At 43.1% G+C, this 25,306-nt stretch overlaps 2 protein-coding genes across 2 annotated transcripts in view; one reads left to right on the top strand and one right to left on the bottom strand.

Annotated features, from left to right (window-relative positions):
• Positions 1–4,047, top strand: part of atp8b3 (ATPase phospholipid transporting 8B3) — a gene marked incomplete at both ends in the record, with an annotated part of 13,937 nt that extends 9,890 nt beyond the window's left edge. Inside the window, 3 exons of the mRNA XM_080860278.1 lie at positions 828–911; positions 2,174–2,362; positions 3,802–4,047. Of these exons, the coding sequence (XP_080716404.1) occupies positions 828–911; positions 2,174–2,362; positions 3,802–4,047 (519 nt within the window). The remainder of the gene's footprint in view (positions 1–827; positions 912–2,173; positions 2,363–3,801) is intronic.
• Positions 4,048–11,609: 7,562 nt separating this feature from the next.
• Positions 11,610–24,942, bottom strand: onecut3a (one cut homeobox 3a; the record flags this gene model as incomplete). The annotated part of the gene is made up of 2 exons (XM_080832102.1): positions 11,610–11,905; positions 23,907–24,942. 2 exons carry the CDS (start codon positions 24,940–24,942, stop codon positions 11,610–11,612), a joined length of 1,332 nt encoding a protein of 443 aa, XP_080688228.1.
• Between the last annotated feature and the right edge of the window lie 364 nt (positions 24,943–25,306).

Genomic DNA, 25,306 nt, shown 5'->3' with positions numbered 1-25,306 from the left:
TATGCCACTACAGAATGTTCTGCTTTTACAGCTCTTCCTAATTGCTAACACACTATAACTGATTCCTCAAACTACAGCTTTGCCTCAGTTCTAAAAAGATATGCACTTTTCTCAGAATGGCAAACATTATTCACACATTTTTCAATGTGTAAACTTCATATTAATTTATTCACATTCAATCAATACAATAAACTCAAGGCATCACCATCTGAACTCAATGAGCACACCTTTTTTGAAGTGGAAACTCTAAGCCACAGAATTATTAACACATCAATTAGAATAGCAGAATCAATAAATAAGGGACACTGGTGTGCTCCATAATAATGGATCATACAATGTAGAAATCGCAAAACACCAGAGTCTGTTTAAGGCACTGCCCTTCAAAATGCAAGACACATACACCACTTCCAAAGAAGAACATTAGTTGTGATGTGCTGTGACAAGACCCAAACAGGAGGCTGGGTACGGTCACACTTTTCTCAACAATGTAAACCCAGTTACACAGTGTACGTTTTTGACTGTTTGTATGTGTCGTCTTAGTTGCTGTCCTGATAGTTCAGAGGTTTGAGAAAACAGGATATTTTCAGGAAATGAGTCTTTGCAGTCAGGAAAAAAACTGTAAGGTGACAAATGCAAGCACCCCACCATTGGGATGTAATGGCACTGGAAATATTTGATCAGTATACACATGGAAGTTAACAAAACACCCTCACACACATCTGCACATTGCTGTACAAACAGGATTTAATCACATAAAATACTCTCACACCAATCTTAATGTTTCTTCATATTGGAGTATTGATTCTGACTGGGAATTTATCTTGCAGCGTCTGTATGAGAGCTGGTTCATTTCTCTGTACACGGTCATGTACACCTCCATGCCTGTGCAGTGTCTGGCTGTCTTTGAGCAGGTAGGTAAGACAAGCTGTTAATATGCTCCCGGCTACTGCTATGTGCTACAGCATAGGCTGAAAACACGTCTCTTGTTTGGTGACACCTCTCTATGTCGTAACGGAAAGTGTGAAAGAGTATGAGCACATAGATACAGTTCCCTTCACAATCATTGGCACCCTGGTAAAGATGGGTTTAAAGAGTTATAGATCCAGTTAACAATGTTGAGAATGTAAAACTTCAAGAAAAACAATCTGATCTCTTTTTTACGTTTTAGTCACTGAGGATGACAAGACTGTCAAAACACGCCTGCCTATCGTGTTAGGAGTATTTCAAATTCTCTATGAATTGAAGTTTCACTTTGTACATTTCTAATTCAACTTGACGTTGTTAACTGGATTACTAAACTGGATTGTAACTGCACCAGCTAAAGTAGAAAAACATCCTCCTGAGCACAGGGTTACACTACTTCAAAAAGGGGTATAAGAATTTCACCTTCGCCTTGTGAATTAGCTTGTTTTCACACTGAAAACTAAATAAAAATCCAACCTTAAGTAGTGAATATAATTAATTCTGAGAAAAAAAGTCCCTCATCAAGAAATATTAGTTTTTAACAAAATCATACGTGCCACAATTATTGGCACCCCTAGAAATGATTGTAAACAAAATGTAACAGAAGCATTTTCCATGATCAGAGTGTTTAGGAACTTTCAAGCATTAATCCATAGCTTCCTGGTTAACTGTGGTTCAAATATGAGGTGACACAGAGTCCAGATTACCTTATTCATTCTTCAACATGGAAAAGATAAGAGAACACACAAATCAAATAAGGGAAAAGTGTGCTGAGTCAGGCACACTTCATAAGTCAGGGAATGGCGAATGGCTATAAATAATAGCTACTCACCTGAAAATGCCCAAATCTACTGCTATTTTAAAAAGTTAACTTAAAAAAGTAAACTAGAACTGTGACAAACTAGCATGGTAGAGGACCCACGTTTATTTTGCCCCCACAGGATGGTACGAGGAGGGGGGGGTCATTGTTGGAGAGTTACAGAAAAAAGTAGCGTCTTAGGGTAACCAAGTCTCCAAAACTACCATAAGACATTGCACATTGTAAGGTTAATAAGAAAATACTTTTTACACAAAGTAACTTTGAATTAAGAAGCATTTGCACCATAACCAAATTGGAACACTCTTATGCTTATGAAGCAGTTCTTGCCAGTTGCTTAGAAAAGGGCATTATTGGAGTGTAATGTTATCATGGTGTTTCCCCCACTGCTAGGATGTGAGTGCAGAGGGCTGCATGTGTTGGCCAGAGTTCTACAAGAAGGGCCAGAGCCTGGAGTTCTTCAGCCCACAGGCTCTCACCACCACCCTGCTCTACTCTCTCTACTCCTCCCTGGTCCTCTGCCTCCTGCCCTTGGGGGTCTTCCAGTACCTCACGCTCGACTTCCAGACCTTGGCCGTCACCGTGGGAACGTCAGCAGTGTTCATGACAACAGCTGAGGTCATAGAGGGGTCCCAGTGGATGACGTTATACTTAGCATTCTGTCTCTCCGGGCGACAGCTCTGCTCACACAAACTACTGCTATTACAGTTGTTACATTTCAGTGTTGAAACCAATGACAGAGACCAGTATGATGTGGATGTAAAATTAAAAGGTATAGGTGAGTGCTCATAGTATGCTGCCCTGCTTATTTCCTACAGGCAATCATTCAGACAAAGTACTGGACCAAGTACAATGTTGCAGCAGTGATCCTCAGCCTCGTGTTGTATTTCTTGTCCACCCTGATTTTGCACAGCCCTCGTCTACATTCCAGGTCCCCCAAAGACTATACATTCCCTGGTAAGAACTTTAATGTCAATCTCCCTAGCCTCAGACAAACATACACACACACACTCACTCACACACTGATACGTATGGTCGAAAGGCTCACACATTTTCTCTCTCTCTCTCTCTTTCTCTCTCTCTCTCTTTCTCTATCTCTTTCTGTCTCTCACACACAAACACTGATACGTATGGTCAAATAAACACTCACACATTCCCTCTCTCTCTCTTCCTTTCTCTCTCTCTTCCTTTCTCTCTCTCTCTCTTTCTCTCTCTTTTTCTGTCACACACACACACACACACACACACTAACACACACACACACACACACACACACACACACACACACACACACACACACACACCAAAATTGCTGAGAAGTCCTGGAATCCTTCTCGATGAATCTTCATTAATGTCAAATGAAATGTTCTGTTTTTGTGGCAGGAGTGTCGATAAATGCCTTTGGAGAGCCTGTCGTTTGGCTTACTGTTCTATTGACCACCTGCACTGCCATCCTCCCATCAATGGCAATCCAGGCCCTAGATGTGATGCTCACATGCTCGAACACACACAGGGTGAGATCCACATGCCACAGACGCTTTGAAGTTTACAATGTCTCCTAGCTGTGAATCTGTCTTTGAGGGTAATCTAGGAGGGTACGGTGTGTCTGTGTGTGTGTGTATGTGTGTGTGTGTGTGTGGGAGGGTGTTCCATTGTAGCCGATCTGATAACATGTTCTTGTAACAACATTCTAAATATGCCTGATATTGTAATCAAAAAGTTAAGCTACCAAGTCATCAGTACGGGTGGCTCTTTTTACTTCTATATGGACACATTCCACTTTTCAAAATGACTGAACTATCAACCACTGGTAGACCACAGTCATTAACTTGCTTACCACTGTAAACTCATTCTTATGATGTTTGTGAGTCTGGGGCTCAATATCAACCACTGTAGGGAACATACTGGTACAAATCTGGAGACAATAGTGATTTGTACATCCTTAAGTATTTGTAAATGATGTATGAAGTGTGTGGTCTACTTGTTACCTATTTTCTGTTTTTCTTCCCTCTGTAACTCAGGTCCGTAGCAAGAATGACCCTGTTCTCACCAAGATGAATGGAACTCCATTCCGCCGTGGAACTGTCCAGCGCCGGTCCTCGTACGCTGTCTCACAGGGCAAAGGTTTCGGTCGACTCATCACCTCCGGGGCAGGACTCCGCACTGCGGCCCCCCAGCAGCAGACCCCTGATCCGCCCACGACAGACTCTCACACGGCTCAGCCTCTCCCAGGCAATGCCCAGGGAGAGAGTGCTGATGCCTTATAAAAGGAAACCCATGCTCCTTAGAGGTAGATGGGGAATCGCCCAATGCATCGTTTAACCAGAGTTATATGTTGTTATTTTTAATAGATTTTACTAATAAAATGGATTCATCTTATACTTGTACGTGCATTTTTTAATAGATCCATGTCTAACACAATTTTGAGCATCCTAACAAAGAAAATACACCATACTCACTAAGCTTTTTGTTAGTGTAGAATAATCCCATGGTAAATGCATGTGAAGACTTGTGATAGTATCAAAGCAAAATGACACGTTTTCTCCTTGACCAGCCAAGGTCAAGCCACTGCATATAAATCTGTGGTCTTTGTCTGATGAAAATCAATAAACTCATAAGCCTTTGGGGTCCTCATCTGCATGCAGACTGCATTAATGTGCTAGGCAAATGGGCAAATGCAAACAGCCATCCTGTAGTATCAACAGCAGGCTGAGATATGCAAGCAGAGAATGTGAGGTTGCACACCTGAATCATTTTTCATGGTTGTTTATATATATATATATATATATATATATACGTATAGGTGTGTATGTGTGTGTGTGTGTGTGCGTGTGTGTAAGCTGTATTGATTTTTATCAAGATGACCTTGGACTGCAGGTTGAGAGAACCACCTCTGAATAACAAATCAGGCTTAGGCACCACAAGTGTTTTTACAATTGATTTTATTCGTTAATTTATTTCAAAACACGCAATTTTACCCATATTTTTCCTTTTTTAACGCTTTTTTAATTTTCTGTAACAGTTATTACTCCAAATTTTCCTCGTTAACATCTCACCATGAGCTACAGAGTGCTCCACTGAGTCTCCAGCTCCCCCATGTGGCAGGAGGGGGGAGGAGAGGCTCTCACCCACAGCTCGCTTTGTCTCACACAGCCAAGGCCAAGGTGTGTGTGTGTGTGTGTGTGTCTGATCATTTGTATGCGTACGTGAGTGAAATATTACTGCGCTGCATACAGAAATCATAGTGGCAGCCCTGAAAGCCGGATAAATCCGGAATTTCTGGTGGGATTGTCATACTGGAGGTTAAGTATTTGGTATCAACAATGTCAGCAACGCTCTCGTAGCTCCGTCACATTTCATTGTGTGATTGCGTGTGTGCTTGTGCATATGTCTGCGCACATACTCGTATGTGAATTGGTCTTTGGTTTGACAGTGCCTTGCATACTAACAGCCAAATACACTCCAATCACAGTCGAAGTGCGCACCTTTTGAGCTGTACCTCCGGTCTGTGTGTTTGTGTGTGTGTGTGTGTGTGTGTGTGTGTGTTGGTGTGTGGGTGTGTGTTCGAGGCCTGGAATGGCCTTTGTCATGGAGCCATCGTAAAACAAGGACACGGCCACACTGTAATTCCTGCACATCAGCACGATACTCATTACAAAAACAACCACAAACACCGAGCCCCATCTCTGAGCAGTCGAGAGGCTTGTAAAAGCACAGTCCACTCCGCCATCGGGACTGTGCCATAGTGCTTTTCCAGTATTCCAGGCACCCTGTTGCAATACCCTTCGGGTGCCCGCGGAGACAAGACACCAGGTCAGGGGGTGGGGGGAGGGGCGAGATGGAAGAGGGGTCTATGAAGGGGCATGTGGGGCTGAAAAGGGGGCTTAAAGGTGTTTAAACACACTGACCCACTCGCAGACAGTAGGATTGAGGGTCAGGTATTTGCATAGTTTTCTGTGCAAAAGCAACCAGCCGCTGGGTACAGTAGTGTCATCCTCTCTCGCAGGGCTGGGTGGATCAGCAGGAGACCATGCGGCAGGGTGGTAAGGGGTGGGGGGATGGGGGGTGGGGGGTGGGGGGTAACAAGGGTGTCATGGGAGACCGGTGATCTGCCCCTGGACTGCCCTGAGGACGGTGCCTGTCTCCTCACGGGATTATCACATGGCAGTGAGAGACCGTTTTGATGGGAGGAATGTCTGTGGTGGCCCGTCACCATTGGGTTTGCATGATTGTACTGATGACGCCTCGGGTCAGAATCCTAGTGCATTGGGGCTGGTTGGGGTGCTGCGTTTGCCCGTGCTGATGTCACTGTGCAGTGTGTGTGGCCTGGTGTGTGTGTGTGTGAGATGATTGTGTGAAGACTGAGCATATGCGACACATTTTGGCTTTAGCTGTGGGCTGATTGGGCAGAGCCTCTCCATTCCGTTCCGGGTCCCTCCCTCGTGCCCTAGTGCTGGCCTGGTCCTGTCCTTTCCTCTCTCTCTCTCACTCTACCCTTTGTCATTTTTTTTCTTGTTTTGAAACTGATTGTCTTCTACCATCACAAAGACACTTGGTTCTGATTGATTGACAGGTAACAGAAGAGGGGAGAGCACAGTGTGTCTGAGGAGGAGGAGGAGGAGGGGAGGGAAAAGGGGAGGGGGGTCTTATCTTTTCCTGACTGCAGTCAGACTTACAACTTTCAGTTCAAGAGGGAAATAAATTAAACATATCCTGTTTGACAGAAAAAGCATCACTGGCCATTGGGGGGGGGGGGGGGGGGGGGGGGGGGGCGGGAAGGGGTGGGGTGGGGGGGCGGGGGGGGGTTTATGTTTTTGTCCAAGCACTGTTGGTAATTTTAGATTTTTTTTTTTTTTGCAGGGACATCTCGTAATCCAAATCAATGAGCACTTCACTTGTAAACACGCACGTACACACATTGTCAGGCTTCAGAGAGGTTGGGATAGGCATGTACATGGTCTGCGACTCCGTCTGAAGAAAAGAGCATTAATATTAGATCAAAGCGGAGGAATTAAAGCGGCTCTGCGGTCGAAGTTGAACCTCCCTCAGCACACACTGCCCCCCCCCCCCCCCCTCCCCTCCCTACACTGTAGGTTATATACATAAGAGACACACTGGGTTAGGACAAGGGGAGGGAGGGGGGAGGGTTGTAACAACACATGCACACGACCAGTAAAAACAACAGTGACCAAAACAAAATGAACAGAAAAGAAACATCAGTAGAAAAAGAATACCCCCTCCACCATCCAGAAACCTGACCATCCCAACCATTCACCCAGATCCCTCTACCCCAGCCTCCTCTTCCACAAAAGCACAGGTCATTCCTGTTGTTTGTCTATACAGTATACAATAGTCATGCAAAACAAAACAAAGGATGCTCCCCTTTTCCAAGGAGAGGAGCATTTTTTTCTCTTTTTTTTCTGTCTTTTTTTTTTTTTTTAAATAACACCAAAAACACAACCAGGATTATTTGTCTCGGGGTGAAAGTGGAATGGAACGCTAGAACAATGTTGGAATTGTTTTTGAAAAGAATTATTCCGTTGGTTGATATTCAAATCATGGTTTTCAAAAATCAAACCAAATCAATTGCAGTTAGTCTCTGACAACTTCTGAAGCCGTTATGTGTTCCCTCGAGTGTGGTCGTCTTGTCTGAACCCTGTCACATCTCTTTCCAGCTCTTTCTTTCACCTCTTTCTAAATCCCTTCATATTTCTCAGAAACATTCAGTGTCTTTCTTTGACGAAAAATGTTAGTACATGCCATAGCAAAAAATCAAACAGAGAACATACGAGGAAAATGAGCAAACAAATCCAAAAATCAATAGATTAACAGTATAAAGCTTCAAGTCACAAGTTTTCAAAACTAACTATTATTAGTTATCATCGTTATCACTATTGTCGTTATTTTCATTTTTAAATTACAATAAACTTTACATGAAAGGTTTGAGGTATTTCAGAATTAATTGTCAACACACATCTGCCATGTCTTTCCACTGCCCAGGGGAAGAGGCCGAGAACCTGCATACCAGTGCTCTGAACGACACACATTCATCCATGACCAGCGGTTAGAATCAACGCAAAATAAGCAAATCAGCCTCCAACCATATTGCTTTCGCCTACAGAGACATGAACTCAGCAGTCATGGATGGCAGCAAGCCATTGCAGTATAGAGATCTGGGTAAAGGCGCACCCATGGTGGACTGAATCCACCCATTTAACTGGGAGGACCACTGATATGCAGAGATTGTATTACAGCAAACGGGGAAGGGGGGGAGGGGGGGGGGGGGGTGTCGAGGAGAGAGTAATGATTAATGAGTTTTTTTGGAGTTACCTTCTGTGCCATGGATTGCATAGATGCACTTCTAGCGTCTACCGTCACAATGTGCCCACTCCCTCTCTGTTCCATAAAAATATCTGTGGGGGGAGGGAGGCCCACCATGACTGGGCGCAGAGGTGCACTAGACAGCTAAAGACATTAAGGGCGCAGGGCCAGGATGAGGAGAAACACAGAAGAAAAGTAACTGAAAGAAAGAAGGAGATTTGTTGCAACTTTTAACGATTAAAATTGATTGAAATAATTTGACGGGATGATTTTTTTTTTCTTACACTGACTGTATCAAAGTCTCCACAGACTTTCTGCAAGGTAAAGTGCTTATCCCTAGATGTAAGATGGCAAATTCAAAGAAAAACGAATGTTTTTTAGAGGTGACACTTGGGTTGTTGTGTCCTCTTTTACTGTATTTCCCTTTTCCGCTCATTGCCCAGTAAATATATAAATATGTGTGTGTGTGTTTCTGTGTTTCTGTGGTTTTGTCAGTAAATCCAGAGCAGTCCCACCCGTGGTTGAAGGAAAAAGGCACTCAACACTATCTGCATGGCATCCACCTCCCTCAATGTGGCACAATGCAGTCTGACTGCGCTGTGTATGTGTGTGTGTGTGTATGTGTGTGTGAGGTGTGTGTGTTTCTCAGTTAGTGTGTGTGTTTGTGTTTGTGTACCTGCATGTGTTTGTGTGTCAGTTAGTGTGTGTGTGTGTGTACTGGGCAGTCCTGAGCAGAATGGGAGGAGAGGAAGGGTTGGTTACTTGGTGAGTATCCCCCTGGGCAGCTTAGTACAGGCAGGTTGAAAAATCTTTGGTATCAGTGGCGGTTTCAAAAACCACTCAGCTCAGTGAGGTAGCCACACTGGTTCTCACTACAAACAAAGGTCATTTTCCCAAGCTAATGTACATTACAGATTCCTTGCTGAATTGTGTTACACAAATTTCTTGTCTTTTTTTTTAACTCAATGCTCATAGCAAATTGAGTCAACCTCCCTCTATCAAGCATTTGGCATGAACAATGCCCTATCTAACCAGAACAGTACATCTAACTACAAGTACCCCCCGAAAAAAATGCTACAGTTGCACCATTGTGGAGACAGCATTTAGACCTGGTGGTGTCCTCTGGTGTTATTCAGCCTCCACATGAAGAGAAGGGGTGAATGGAGGAGGTTGCGCTGTTCTCCTTTAACACAGCCCTCATCCAGGCTCCGTGGAAAAGGGCCTCTGGAGCATCTCAGTCCAATCGTCATGACAACGGAGGAGAGAACGAATGGTCCTTTGCCCACCCCCCCACCCTCCTGGCTTCTGGTTTAAGACGTCTCCCCCATCACCTGTGGACGCATGAAGGGATGTGAGAATGTTTGTCCAGTGGCCTCAGTTTTCTCTGTCTCACCATTCCTTGTGTCGACCCCCCCCCCCCCCCCAGTCATTTTCCTTTAAAAAAAGTCCTTTCATCTTTTCATTTGCAATTTATGAAGAAAGGTGCCTTACATATGCACAACAGATCACAATAGTAACAAGGAATAGAAACTTTGTTTCTATGGTACTAATTACCCGCATCATTATTATAGTGGGAGAGAGAAAGAAAGACAAAGAGACAGAGACAAAGAGAGAGAGAGAGAGAGAGAGAGAGAGAGAGAGAGAGAGAGAGAGTAGGAAGAGGGGGATGAAGAGGAGGTAGAGAACCAAAGACAGAACGATCGCTGTGTTTGTTTGTATTTTTGAAAGGGTGACATTTGTCTTGTGGTCTGTGTAGCAGCTGTTCATTGAGATTTCTTGTCTAATTTCTTTCAGACATTCTGATGCGTAGAAAAAAGTAGCTAGATTCTAATCAATTCAAAGATGATTGTTGGTTGCTATGGCACACGCTGCCCATTAAGAGGGGTGGGGCTTGCTGAAGCTGTGTGAATGCTGTACCATCACTGATTAGCATTAAGGCAGTTATCATTGGCACTAGTTTTTGAAATAGTTTTGGACTGTTATGTGGTCAACCACATGTCCTCCTTTAAAAAAAGTAATACTAATAATGAGATATTTGTACTATGAAATGATGACAGACAATCATAATTTGAAGGTTGGTAACATACAGATTACAATGTTCAATGCTAATTGTGCTGTGCAAATACCTACAGCTTCCCTTCCACATTTAAAACAAAGTATATGTCCGTATGAGTTTAAAATATGTAACACGCCCCAGTAAGGTACAGAGAAAGTTCCTCACATCCTAGAGTTACTTTTAGTTTGTGATCAATTGACCATGACGTATTCGACTATTTCTTTGTGTCTTGCATTCCGTCTGTTGAACGTCCCTAACCTTTAAACCTTGTGTACAGCAAGATGATTGACAAAAGTCATAAAGACTAGAAGACTGTCAGTCTTCTTAGATTTAACCGTATGCCACATGTGCGGACGTGGCTTGTCCTATTGTCTGGGAAATGATGAACCATCTCTCTGGTGTTGTTAAATTGCAATTGCTCTTTTGACCAGCAGATGGCACTGCCACTCTATGTAGGTTAAGGATGGCCGCTTTGCAGTAGCCATTGTGAAATGTTCTGGATTTCCGTGTGCTCTTCATTCTCTCTCTCCTCAGAGGCTATAAAGCAGCGACCGTGTTACATTTTTTTCTTTTTCCCCATTATTATTCAACGAGCAGGAACAGACGTAATTTCTTATTTCAGGAACCTTCCTAACAGAAAGGAACAGAGCCACTTCATTTTATAAGCAAGGACAAACAGCCTTCCCAGCAGGTTTTCCAACATCTGTGCAAAAATATAGACCTGAACTGGGGCAGACCTGAGTATCTTCATTGTGAAGTGTGTTCCATTTCACCTTCAGGAAGGTTCAAGGCCCCTTGCTTTCTGTCTGCATCGATTACATTTTCAATTCATTAGCCTGGTGCATGATCTGAGAGTCTCTATGAAATGGCCCGGGCTTCAGAGAATACCTCTGGCAAAGGGTGGCTGGGTCGGTGAGGTGGGGGGAGGTGAAGAGGACAGCAGAACTGGTTCCTGCGGGAACTGTGTGGTTGTTTTCTTTTTTTGAGTGCCGTGTACAGAGGCTTGGTTGGAACGTCAAAAGGTTGTGTGCTGTGATGCTTATTGCTGCTGTTTTGCTCTTGCGTCCTCACATACATGTGATTTCAGTGAGGCTGAGCAAATGCAGTAAGGGAATGCTTAAAGGAATTTTCGTTTTAGCAACCATTTCGAAAGAGGAGGCTACTTGAGGCTTGACATCTCAGCACGTGGGTAGGGTTTCAACATGATGCTGGACTTCGAACAAAAAAACAAAACATCAATGTATGGACCTGAACGCTTATTTGCCTGTGTACTATTCTGCATCATAACAGTCCAACAGACAGAGAGAGAGAGAAAACAAAATGGAGGAATTGAAAGAGCAGGACTGAAGGAGATAATCGTTTAGCATGTCGCTAACAGCTCCTCGTGGCGACCGAGTGAGTGGCAATGACGATGGTGGCCCCAGGCCTGGCGCCAGCTCTATAGCGCCCCTCTCAGGCCTTGGAGAAGGTGGTGGCAGAGGTGCCTGGCTGCCCCGGGCTGCCGCTGTGGTGCTCGTCGATCCAGCGGTCCATGCAGCGGCGGCGGGCGTTCATGAAGAAGTTGCTGACCGTGCTGACCTCCAGGCCCAGCTGCTGGGCGATGGTGATCTGCATCTCCTTGGACGGCCGCTTGTTCTCCTTGAAGATGGCGATGAGTGTGCGGCGCTGCAGGTCCGTGAAGACCAGACGTTGCTTCTTGGGCACCATGTTGCGATCCTTCTGCTGCTCCTGCTCCTTCCTCTTACAGGCTGTGAAGGCAAGGGGGGAAACAGGGGGGAGACAGGGGGCAGCCATGGACATGCCATAGGTAAGGAGAAAGAAGAAGGAGAGAGGGGGGAGACATTTTATTTCAAGTCCAGAATATAAAAATGAACTGTGATACACAGAAGGCTAGGAGTAAAAATAAAATGGCCGACATAAAAAAAAGAGGAAAAAAAAGAAGCCAGTGATTTGTTGCCCGCAATAAAGACGGTAGTGTGCCATCTAGTTGCACATAAAATTAGCCCACACACCAACCTCGCAACAACTTTGGCTCCCTTGTACGGCCTTGAATTAAATGTGATTTAAGTCTAATCCATTCCTGGTCCCCGGGGAGAATATTACTCCCATCTTGGAGAGGCCGGGCGAGAGGCGAGAGGAGAGAGACGAGAGGCTAGCCTGCGGTGAGCACTCCAGCCTGGTTGGAGACACTGCTGTTTGATTCAATATTAATGCAGTTTGGGCTCTCACTGGGAGACTGAGTGACTGTTGCCCAAAAGTGGGCTTTTGTGTGTGTGTTTGTGTGTTTGTGTGTGTGTTTGTGTGTGTGTGTGTGTGTGTGTGTGTGTGTGTGTGTGTGTGTGTGTGTGTGTGTGTGTATGTGAGAGGGAGAGAGAGAGAGAGAGAGAAAGAGTGCACACTTGAATGTATGTGTGTGTGCAAGGATGTCTGTACATGTTTTTTTTTGTGTGTGTGTGTGTGTGTGTGTGTGTGTGTGTATCTGTATGTGTTCCATGAGTGTGTGTAAAAGAGAGAGTGAGAGTGAGAGAGAAAGAGAAAGAAAGCAGAAAAGGAAAAGTGAGAGAGATATTGACCCGGACTGCTGTAGGATTTGGCAGAAGGCGGGGGCTGTCTATTGGGACCGAGGCCTGAATCCCCTCCAGCAGGTCTGCAGTCTGCGACTTCAAACAGAGGCCACTGGAGGTCTATCCATTGAGCTACGAGCCGGTATTTTTAACTGCCTTTATAAAAAAATAAAAAACAAGCTTACGACTCACAGCCTTTCTCAAACTAAGATGGTGGTGGAGCAGGCATTCAGGAATATTCAGGCAGAATCGCAATGAATTGTGTTAAACTTGACAAGACTGTGGCTGTGAAAAGCATAGTGATTTGGGTGATGTTGATTCTTGAAATTCATGCTGAAATAAACTGATTTAAAATGTTGATTGTTTTTTATGGTGCTAGTCATTTCACGGCTTTAGACACATCCCTGACAGTTTCCAGTAGTAACATTCACTTCACTTTCTATATGTCTTACTGTCAGTCTGAATTCTGATATTTTCCAATTATCTCTTTTTATGTTCTTTTCTTCTGTGCTGCCTTGACCACCTCTCCTGTTGTCTACAAGGCCACTCTCTCACGCTCGTACACAAACACTGTTTTCCCTCTCTTCCACGTCTAAATCAATTTTTCTTACTTTCCTTCTTTTATGCATCTCTGCTGTTAACCGCACTCACTCACAATCTCAAAAGCATACAGAGAGAGACAGAGAGCGACAGAGAGAGAGAAGAGAGAGAGAGCAAGTGTACATGGAGAAAAGCTGGGGTGCTGTTTCTGATTACAGTGAGTCTGAACCCATTGATCACCTGCTGTAGTCAAATCTGCTTACTATGGTCATCTAACCTGCCAGCATATCCATCATGCCAGCATTTCACATTAACACACTGCTCTAGTGCACAGCACACTCAGTTCACAAACAAACCACAAGTGCTCCGAGGAAAAAAACATAGCCAGTAGAAATATCAAGTGATAATATTTGTTGGTCCAATTTTAGAGTCATTTTTACACATACAGAACACAGAAAGTGGAGACCGCTGAGTGACGAATTTGGAAAGCTTTCAGGGTACTGCCATGTACTATCCCTGTTGTTATTTCAAGGTCCAATCAGCAGGTGTCTCTCGACCCGTTTGTGCGTTATTGCCTATTGCCGAGGTTACAGGCGTTGGGTTTTTGTGATCAATAACGATCGATCGGCGAGGAAGGGGGCCCTGATTACTGAACCAAGCGCGCCGGGGAGGGAAGAAAATCGATCATTGCAGATTTTACAGCTGCAGTGCACACAGAGTCGCGGGACAAGTAGACGTACTCATACTCAAACAGTAGGCCAGACCGGATCCCAGGAAAGCTTAGCCAGTGCCTTGGTGTCAGGCATCAATCTCGGGCCTGAGAATAGTGACCACAAATGGACTCGAGTTCAGAAGAAAAGATTAGTCCAGCGGTGAAGTCAAATTAAAGTTGTTCATTACAACTACCACCGCTGGCAAAGCTTTAAACGGAATGTTTCGTCCTAGTCGAAACAGACCACTGCCGCCAATTAGTTTCAAGCGTCAGGAGTTGGTCAGAAGTTAAAGACTCACCTTATAGAAGCATGCTGGCCCCTTTAGCGATGAGGAGTTGGCTCATGCAAACATGTGACGTTGGAAGGTGGAGATTTGATGAAAAGAATATGATTCATTTATAGATAGGTACTGCAATAACATTTGACAGAGTTACACAACAGGTTCAGTTTGCTTTGGCTGTGTGAAATGCTTTCAGCAATAGTCTGTCCACAACCAGCGCTGGGATGTTGAGTGTGTACCTACACGGAGCCTGTTTAATGCCAGTCCATAATTGTTTTTCTAAATTTAGACCAAAAATTAATTGTGGCTGACCTTTTTTTTAAGGTGCCGCATTTACGCAATTAAATTGCCTTTATCTTAACAACTGAAAAGCTCAATGACAGTTGGAACTGTGGCATATGTACAGTTTCAACACGCCATCTCTACTTGTCTGCCTGAAGCTGTTTGCCACATTGCTATTTGTTAACACTGCAATGAAATTATGATTTGAAATTAAATGATGACACTGAAGTGGTTTGGTTATACGTCGATACATTAAGAGTCTTTGGAGATTCTGCTGTGTACTGAAAGAATCAACCATCAATACTATTTTAAAAAACAATACGTATGAAAATAAAATAAAACGATACGACGTATAAAACATATCTCAATTAAGCTGATCTACATGTTTTGCGTTTCCAAAAACGATGGTAAAAAAACGTCATTAGATCCGAAATCTTTTATTGTCCTAACCAAGGCTAATTTTTATGCGTTGGCATACTTTGGCATTGACTTTGCTAACAGAGAGTGGCTCTAACAATCAGTGGCGAATTCAATTTATGCCTTCCTGCCTTAAAGTCTAACTTTTCTATTTAAAACGCCCACTTGGTTGAGGCCAGGGCAAAGATGAATGATGAATCTATTGAGGGTTTATGCGTCAGTCCCTGGGTGTTGAATGCAGTGTAAAGGGCTACCGGTTGGGCGCAAAGGTTCATCCGTCTCTAACTACTCCTCAGTTCAATGCTGATTAATGTAATAGGGGACAATTGGTACTAATTTACTGACCATTTCCTTGGACGTGTCTGCTTTCTTCACAGTTAAAATGAAAACGCTCATTCTAAAGGACTTCGTATATTGCATTCATTCTCGTGAATCATTTGAATCCAAACTTTTCTTTTTTTTTCTTAATTTTACATTCAGTATTTTTCTTCCCTATTGATCAATTAAAAAGCACAGCATCTTATATGTTTTAACCACTACAATTTCGTAATCGAACTTTAATCCCTGATGAAAATAATCAAATGCAGGATTACATTTCTTTAAAATATTTGATTTGTGATTATAGGGTAAATAAATAAATAAAGCGTGTGAAAGTTGCCTTGGCAAGCCGCTCTGGAAGTGTATGTGTGTGAGTGTGTGTGTGTGTGATGTCGGATTTTCAACTGGGGGAAGTGAGGGGGTTGGAAGAGGATCGATACCTAACCGCACCGTGCAGCCAACCAGTCTGTCGGGGATCGATGTGCTGCTGGATGGAAGGGAGGGGGGAGATCTGAAATTGGGTGCGGTATGACTCCCCCGCTGAGGATGGCCTACTGCAAGCGAGAAACGTTCAGTCAACCCCTCTATTTACCTCTCAGCACTGGATCAGTTTATCGTGGCGAGAGAACATAAAATGATTGCACCACTGGTATGGTTCCTCCCTCCGGCATGTGCAGAATACGTAGAATTAATGTTTATTCGTAGATAATCAGTATCTGTGATGTTCAACGAACCTTTGTTTTCATTTGTTTGTTTGATTTTTATTTATTTGTTTATTTTGCAAAAATCCACTTAAGTTGATAGCCTAGGCTTACGGACAAGTCCTGGCTTATAAACATATTGATTTAACGGGGATACAATCCCTCTTTCTAACTGTATTGCGTGAATGCAAGTTTAATCTGTCACTTCAGGCAACCTTGAATCAAACCTTGAAGTTTTTCTTTTGTTTTAAACTGCCTAGTGTTTAGTCCTCTTTATTGTATCCAGATGCGGGCTACATTCATTCATTTGAGTATGAGGATATAATACAGCCTGCTCGAGGTGTATTCTACTACCAACAAAGGTGAGGCATTGGTCGACGGCCATACCGCCTTCGTCCATCTTTCTGCCCACTTAGAAGGTTTCAATATGACATTTGCCCTCCCCCGGTCAGCTGCCAGTAATTATTTACCATTTGTCAATAATATAATACAACTTGCATAAATGTGGGCAGATAGGCCAATCGAAAAGGTTGCCAAACAGGCAAAACTATACACCTGACACGTCATAGGCTACTTCGCATTATCATGCAGGACATTCAGAAACTTTTTAAATTTGATCTACATTTCAGATTACAACAACATTAACAAAAAACAACAAATTAGTGTTTGCTACTTTAAAATGAGGTAATTGTATGATTGATATCACGAGAGATAAGGTTCAGAGAAAGAGTGAGCTACATCTGTCTACTGAAGAGCCTGGTCAATCGTCCGTGTTTTAAGGCCAATGTCACTAGTGCCATCATTCAGTTTAGTGCATAACTCTTCCATTGCTCATGTTTTAACATATTGATTTGATACTTTTTTTCCCTTCGTGTGATTTATGGGACGAGAAGCATTTTTTTCAGCATAACAGGTTCAGCTAATCGTCTAAATGTAGGTCGATTTCAGCACGGTTAATTCTGCAGTTGTCAGCTAAAACCAGAGATGGAGATGAACAAAAGACAATTCCTAAAACCCCTCAGTTAGACAATGAACGCCATCACTGCCATACATAATGGAAGGGAAATGGATTCAGGACGTGGTCTATCTCCTGTCCTGCTAAAAGCTCGGCGCCGAGGTGGTATGGTATGGTATAGTTCAGCATGGTTAAGGTGCAGGCATGCCAGTCTTCTTTTCAGTCAACTGTCATGGGTAGATTCACACAGCATTAATACTGTGTAATTTCCTCATCTCAATTTGCATGTGAGGCAGGCTGGGCAGGCCTTTTGCGGCTTACTGTTTAATTGGTGTTATCCAACCATCAAAATTGACAGGAAGTTTCACTTACCGAAGTCGATTACATGTTGAAATGAACTCTGTTGACTTACTCAACTAAGGAGACCCCCCCGCCCCCGAACGACTTCCCTTAAAAATGAATCCCATTTTAAATATCTGTTTATGTGTATAGACTTCAATGAAAACAGCATCACAGAAAAAACATGATTGCAAACTATGATTACAGAAATTCAGTTAGGCCTACATGGTGCCATAATGTGTGCATTCGCTTTTCGTCCAGAGCGCTAGTAGGCCATTGGTGGGTTATAGCCTCAAGCGGAAATAAATCTCTTAGGTCTGATGTAAGAACAGCATCCGAAACCATTTCCTACGTTTGGACGAAATGAATGCTTCAGTTCCATTCCCTTGCGTCCTATACTTTACTATACAACCACAATGCATAGCGACCTGGATGGACCATGTTGTCCGAGTGCCGTTGGTGCGACGTACAGATTTACTACTACTACAGATTCTCTACGGGGAAATACAAATGTTAACGTCCATCTTGGGCACATATACAATTTTTCTTATAATAATGCAGCCTAAAAAAGACAAACCGTGTTTTTATAAATATAGCCTAATTCCCATCATAATGCCGATGCAGAGGATGCAGCGTATTGGGCAATTTGTGTGTTGTAAATATGAAGGCAATAGTATAGTAAGTAAATAAGAAGACAGATGATATATCATCATACATACATACATAGAGTACAAAATACAATTCTTCTTTTTTTAATTCGGTTTAACGATTTTCCATATTTTTTTTCCATTTAGCCTTAATTAAATTAGTCAATGCCAAATTTAACACACCTCTGACGAGTTACGTTAATTGTCACTCGAAGACGAAAACATGCAGTTAAACATTATTGTCCGTAGCCTACAACATTGACCTGTTACAGCTTCGCAAGCACATCTTTAATGGATTACGGTTGGAAAAATATTACGTGCTAAACACGCTAAATTTACTCAGAGCTAGTACTAGTAATCTGTTAGATCTGTTAGAAGTGTTTTTTTTTTTTTTACACTTTTCTGCTTCTCTCCAACATCTATGCCTTTCATCCATATTTCATAAAACTTTCCATTTTCAGTCATTATTACGCTTACCCTCCATTCAGAATTACTGGTACAGACATGAAGTGATTAGGTTTGTTGGTCAATGACTGCAGAAACCCTTCCAAAAAGCAATTAATGCAGTGTATTGATTCATGCATAAGAACATTAGACGCTGATTAAATAATCAATAATATATACAATAAAATGTGAGACTTAATTTCTCAAATTGCTAATACCTGAATATTATTTTACACAAAAATTAGGTTTTGATTTGTGGTTTGTGTTTCAACTGTATTCCGGGTCCATCGCATGATTTTACTTCTTTTTACAACTTAAGGACTTGCACACGCGCACACACACACACACACACACACACACACACACACACACACACACACACACGCACACACACACACACGCTCACACACACACAAATGATCCTATATCCTATTATTGACTCTTGTAATGTAATGTTAGTTACCATCTTCCCCAAATGTCCTTTATTTTGCAAATATCTAAATAATATTCACCCACTCTTAAATAGTTTTGCAAAAAGGAGGCATCACCTATCTGAATCATTTTTGTGTTTTCCCCTATCAAACTGTGCATTTTTAGCACTGTACTGAATATAACAACATTATTGTTTATTTTCCAGAGCACCAAGTGGATTTGCACATAAATGAAACGACCCTGGAATAGGCAAAGATCCCATCCTCGGTAAATATCAAAGAGGAGCACATTTTATCAATAATTATTGATTGTTTAAAGGGTAAAGTCATGACAAAAGAAACGCTTAAAGACATGCACATGGGTCAATTAACGTATGACTTAAGATCATTTCCTCTTGTTTGTCCATTGAACCCTGAAGTCTAGTAAGGCAAGTGGTCATCCTGAAGTTATTTGAGCTGAGAGGTTTCAAAACATGACAATCATTTTCACTGCAAACAGTTGATGGCTATAAACTTTCAACTGTACTTACGTAAAGGCAAAGGATTACTGTGCTGGAGCGCCATCCTCTGGTCGGGAAACGTAATACAAAACTGTTCTGTTTCCATTATTACACAAGGAATCATGTAAAACAATCCTTATCAGGATTTGTCGTTTTATTTTGGCCTGCTTTGCTTACATTTAGGCCTACACATTACATTCACATATGACATACCTGCAGTGCGCATTACACTTTGCATGTTGACTCTACACTGTGCTTTTTCAATTGGTTTACTCGTGTAACGCTGTAGGTGCCGATGTGGTAATCTATCAATCAATCTGATGGCTGGAGGGTGGCTGACAGGCGATGGTGTTTCAATCCCTATCCACGTTCTTGCGTTCTCTGTAGAATGAATGGTTGGCTGCTTTCAACAGGGTTTCATCGCATGCAAACGTATTTGTTTTAGTTTTCTACACAGTTGAGATGCAAACAGCACTTGAATGGCTGTAGAAAGCATAAGGGTGGATTAGTTAAGTTTGTATGTTCATGTAAATCTTGAGGACGATGCATTGGCGTGCTTACGCGTGATGAAAACGTGTTTAAATTGGTGACGTAATGTAATTTAACCCCTTGACGCATACCTCGTGAGCAGTTGGGTCTCTCAGCAATTTGATTTAAAGGTCATTCTCCTTTATCGATCCAGTTTGGCTAGGGAGCGAAGGGAGCACAAGAATTGATCATTGAAAATAGGACAGACAGTATTTTATGCAGTACTAAGACAGCGACGATGTGTGGAATATGTTCATGATTACTATAACGTATGGCAAGGCAGGACAGAGTAACCAGAGTATCTTATAGCCACCTATTTTAGGAGGGCGTGTTTCGCGAAGAACATCCATTGTGTCATGACATTTCACGTTGCACATTTGACAATTGACTCCAGCGCATATTCGTTGGATACGTTTTTTAAATTTCGAAGCAGTCGTTTGCATGGCCACTGCTGACTGTGACGGCCAACAGCATGGCATTTGACTGCTGCATCTTCAGACTTCTGAGTATTAAGCATTATCTGGTAGTAGGCATGTTTTATGAAGGTAGGCAGCTCAGGGATAACATTTTGTTCCAGTGAATTGGAGGGGGAGGGGCAGAAGCGTTGGATTGTTTGGTTCAGCTCAAGCGATTGGGGAGGGGTGAGAAGGGGTGGTGGGATGGAGAATGGAAATCGATACGGATTCAAGCCAGCCTACATTTGATGGAGACGTAGGCCTTTTATAGCTAACCTGGTCTCATAAGCTACGGCACCCATGCACCTTAACGTCTCACATGACCTGATGTTAGGTGCAAGACCACGTCTCAATGCCACCCTTATGCATAATTTGCAGAGTGGTGATATTGTAGCCCTACATAGACTAAAACCGTTTGTTTTTTATGTATTTTAATCTGAGGTTAAGCGATGTGGTCTGCGGCCGTAGATCTACTGCAGCCATTATCTCAGTATTTACCACGAGTTTTACTTTGGTTACCAAACAGTGGCTCTGCAACCGCATGGTTCAAACCCTTTCCCCATAGCCTGCGTTCGAGTATCAATTATTAAAGTGGATATCGATCACATTCCCTGTCTACCTCCCCCTCCATCTCCCTTCCCATGTTTTCCAGAAAGCGTGTTTTCCATTACCTTCGGAATACACTATGCATAAGTTGTATCTAAGTACAAACTGTGGATCTGTATAACACAAAATATGAATGAGCCACACTTTACTTTTTGTGGTTATTTATGTAGTTTACTTCTCAAATATTGGAATGGTGTGCGTCTGCAAAAGAAGTGAAAATTATCCTGCTATCATTTGTGCTATCAACCCAAATCCAGACGACTACTGGCGATTTAACACTTCTATGAACTAGGCTATTATCATTTGCGTTTACAGAGTAGACTGGGACTCCAACAGAAACAGTATCATGCAGGGCTGTGAAAGGGTGCTTGCTATCTAAAATCATAAAAGGATTGTAGCCTATATCTCAGTTACTGTCTGATTTCCCATGAGCGCTTCACTGATTTCTCTGTTGGACGTTAATTGATATGCGTGTATGTGGATTTTCCTATTCATCGAAGATTCTGCATGACTGCAAAGTCGAATCTGAACCTCTGGATTATTGCGTTGGTGGTGGTATCTTTAACAAGAAATCTAAGATATATTGAGCAACTGAGTCCTCCGAGGACATCTCGGAAAGGAGTCGGATGCCCGGTCTACATTTCTACTGTAACGTCATTACAATGGAGACGAAAAAAGGTGTGCAGTGGAGGTTTTCGCCATTATAGTCTCTCTCGGTTCCCTAGGCCCCCACCCCCAGAGCCCTCTGAGCGACTCCAATGGGAGAGAGTGCTGAGCCGGAATAATTGATAGATGCACTGGCTATCTTTATCGATCACTGCTTTATTGACCCGACCAAATACATTGAGATGGAGTGCGGAATTCAGCACACATGCAAAGACGGATTGTTTCTCATCGTTAATGCAATCTTTAACTGCCTCCCCTCACACCTTTGTTTTCTCGATGTAGCCTATCCACATGTCCATGACAGGCACCTATCCCACACATTTTCCTTCTAGTTATTTGATGACCAATAACTCTTAATCGCTAGGCTGCTTGATGAAGAGACTTGGACGTCATGTTTGATCCCTCCTCGATTTAGGGGGATGGAGAAAGAAAAATACAAAATCATGAACAACAGCATTGTGTCTGAAATTCTCAAAAAGGTATCTGAGACCGGCACGATAACTTAATAAGCATAAGCAATGTTTCCACACAAATCTCTAACAGCCCCGTTAGAGTTCCATACGTCAGTTCATGATGACATTTTGTCTTTAGAATACTTTAGAATAGACCATCGACAGCGACAGTTTCCGAAAAGTCAGTGTCCTCAATATGGTCAGATTTTACCGGTTTAAATATGAGGGAACAATAGCGTTTTTGCATTAGCCAGGCAAAGCGACCATATTGATTTGTGTGACTGTGATGAATTTGGAATCTTAATTTGAATGTATTGATTGATGAGGCCGACTGAGTATTGCCAGCCTCTTTCTCTTTCTCTCTGAATCCTCTCTCCCCCAATCACCCGACCCAGACCCGTGCTCCCACAGGGAATAATAACAAATTTAAATGCAATAAGTAAAATGCTGTTGCCTGCATTTGCATTTTCCAGCCATTAGTAATTTCGCCTATTTCACGTATAGCACCTGACAGCACATAGTGGTGTTCTAATGGACTCAGCTACATATAACCTGTACCTTACATAACAGCAACTATAACAAAACAACACCAATAATAATACAATAATAATAATAATATATCAATATAAAGTAACCACACTCTTTAAAAAAAAAAAAAGTTTGAAATATGCAATTGAAGGATGCCTTTCTGCCATATTAAGACCAATCATGTCAACAAATGACAAAAGCAAATGCATTTCAACGCAACCTGGCAGAATGCCTTGTTTCCGCCTAAAGGATTCCTGATTTTATTATGGAAAGGAAGATATAAAATCCTCAGGCCCAATTAGGTTTAAAAGCAATGGCACTTAAAGAGACAATTGTGGAGTGTTTAAATCTTTATTTACCAGAACCCCTGTAAATGTGCAAAGGAACAATTTACATTCCATTAAGTGCTTTTCAATAGGGCATTGACTGGAACTAAAATATGCCATTATGCCCTGTTAATTGAACTCTCCACTGATATACTGCAAACACAAGTGAGGAATGACGGTTGGTAGTGGATTGTGTGTCAGTGGAGGTGTATTTAAGATAGAAAACTGCTTTGTGGTGAGGGGTCTATCGCCCCATTCTGAAGATGGAATTTTGCCTGCAGTATGTAGGCCTGTTTTTTTTTTATATGAGGGAATGTCTATGTAGTAGGCTGCCTTTGCTGACAGCCCCCCCCCCCCCCCCCCACACACACACACACACACACAGACAGCCAGCTTACACACGCTCCTTAGAATATGTTCATGTGCATCAATTAAAGTTGGTAGCCTAATGTGTTTTATGAATGCCTTGTGAGGCAGTAATTCTAGGTGAACAATCACCTCACATCGATGTGAGTTTGTCCTTGAGAAACTATGACCCAAAAGAAAAATTTGAAACACCAATTTTGTGTCTATCCAAAACAGATCTTATGTCCAATTTGCGTTCCATGTCTGATTTAAAAATTATGTCATAAATCTATTTGTTTTAAATTGCACAGTGGTATAATTGACAATTTTCTCTTTAGGGCTATAAAGTCGCCGGTACAACACGAGTAAAATCTGAAAAGCATTATACTGGTTAAAGGCCCCCAACAACACGGTACATAGTTATACAAGGTTCGCAGAAATATACAGTACAATATATAGAGCACAATAAACAATATTGCTCCCAAACGCCAACTCTTATCAACTACATTGTCTACTCTTATTTATCGATATCGATAACCACAGAGAGAGAGATAGAGAGAGAGAGAGAGAGAGAGAGAGAGAGAGAGAGAGAGAGAGAGAGAGAGAGAGAGAGAGCGAGAGAGAGGCTTGTGTAATTTGGATTTGCATGCCAACTTCTTCGCGTCGATTAACTCTTGCATGTTTACTTCAGCAGTGAGCAGCTTTCGCTTACCTGCTAGTCTGAGCGCTGACATTCGCTGGAACTCGGGTTCTTGCAACCATTTCCACATCCTCCGAAAGGTTTCTCGTCCAGACTTGAGTTTACTCCATGGTTTGGGATTACGGAGCAGATCAGAAAGCGTTCCCTGCGACCGACACAAGATTCTTGCGGCGAAGATTGCCTGCGGAATACTGTACCTTTTCAGCTCCGCGGTAATGCGGTGTGCCACCTCTTTGGTGTTTATCTCCTCTACCTGCCCTGACCCCCCTCCCTGCCCACCCCCTACAGACTGTCTATCCCGTTCGGTCAACATAGACCCGTTGTTCTGAGAGTGCTGGTGGTTGTGATGGTGAATTCCATTGAGAGAGGTCATGATGCCTGCACCATGGCCCCCCAAACCCCGAGCTAGGTGGTCTTCGCTCCTAGACAGCATCGCTGCGTGGCTCTCGAAGCCTCCTGTGGACAGCATCTTGTCGTTTGAAAGATGAGTCCCAGGACCATAGGCCGAGAGCGTCTGCTGAGAGTTGTGCAGAGACCCAAGCCCGTTGGACAGAGGAGATAACGACTGCCCCATGCCAGACATATCTTTGGGGTAATGACTGTAAAGATTGCCCATGGATGCTAAACTCCGGTCATCCCGCATGAGGGTAAAGCTGCCGCTAACGTTCCCGGCAGTGAGACGCTGATGAACCGGATGGTGATGGGCATGTTGGTGGGGATGGTGGTGAAATTTCTCGGAGACTGTGGAAATTGGAGGCAGGTGCTGCAACGGCGTTAATGTAGTGTAGGTGCTGCTTAAGCTCATCCCAGAGTCGCAGGACATGGTCATGGCCGGGTGTAAAGGACCGGACAATGAGTGGTCGGTGCGATAGTCTCCAGCCCCCTCTAAAATTGAAGCCATACTGGAAACCATCGCCGAGCGCCCGTGCGATACCAGGTTTCTATGTGATGGTTGCCGACCGTGGGGAGAGTTCATCAGGTCCTCCGCTTGATGGCCGTGAGAAACGCCGTGGAGATTCCCAATGTTTTCCATTGTAAGTTCCATCATTGTGATAGTCTCCTTTCACCTCTGTCTCCCACGTTTACGCTCTCTCCTCTCTCGTTCCCGCTCTCCCGCGCGCACGTTATCTCAGCCCTCCGTCTCCTCTTCTCCAGACCAATATTTTGAACGATTTCAAAAACAAGCCATTGATACTAAAACAGACCGCTTGTAATCAATGTAACATAGATTGTTGGCGTTTTCCAGTGGTCCGAGACCAAGGCGTGATTCTCAACAATGCACACGCGTTGTCTGTGTGCGCCTCGTTCGTCGTAAAGCCCCTCCACTATTGAAAGCAGGTCTGTGCAGCCAGTGAGTGTGTTTGCGCGCGTGCGCCAGTCTGTCAAGATGTGGTAACGTCTGTGCACGCGCG

The sequence above is a fragment of the Sprattus sprattus genome (genome assembly GCF_963457725.1).
Source record: "Sprattus sprattus genome assembly, chromosome: 2".
In the NCBI taxonomy this organism is placed as follows: domain Eukaryota; kingdom Metazoa; phylum Chordata; class Actinopteri; order Clupeiformes; family Clupeidae; genus Sprattus; species Sprattus sprattus.
This window is presented reverse-complemented; position numbering and strand designations above follow the sequence as displayed.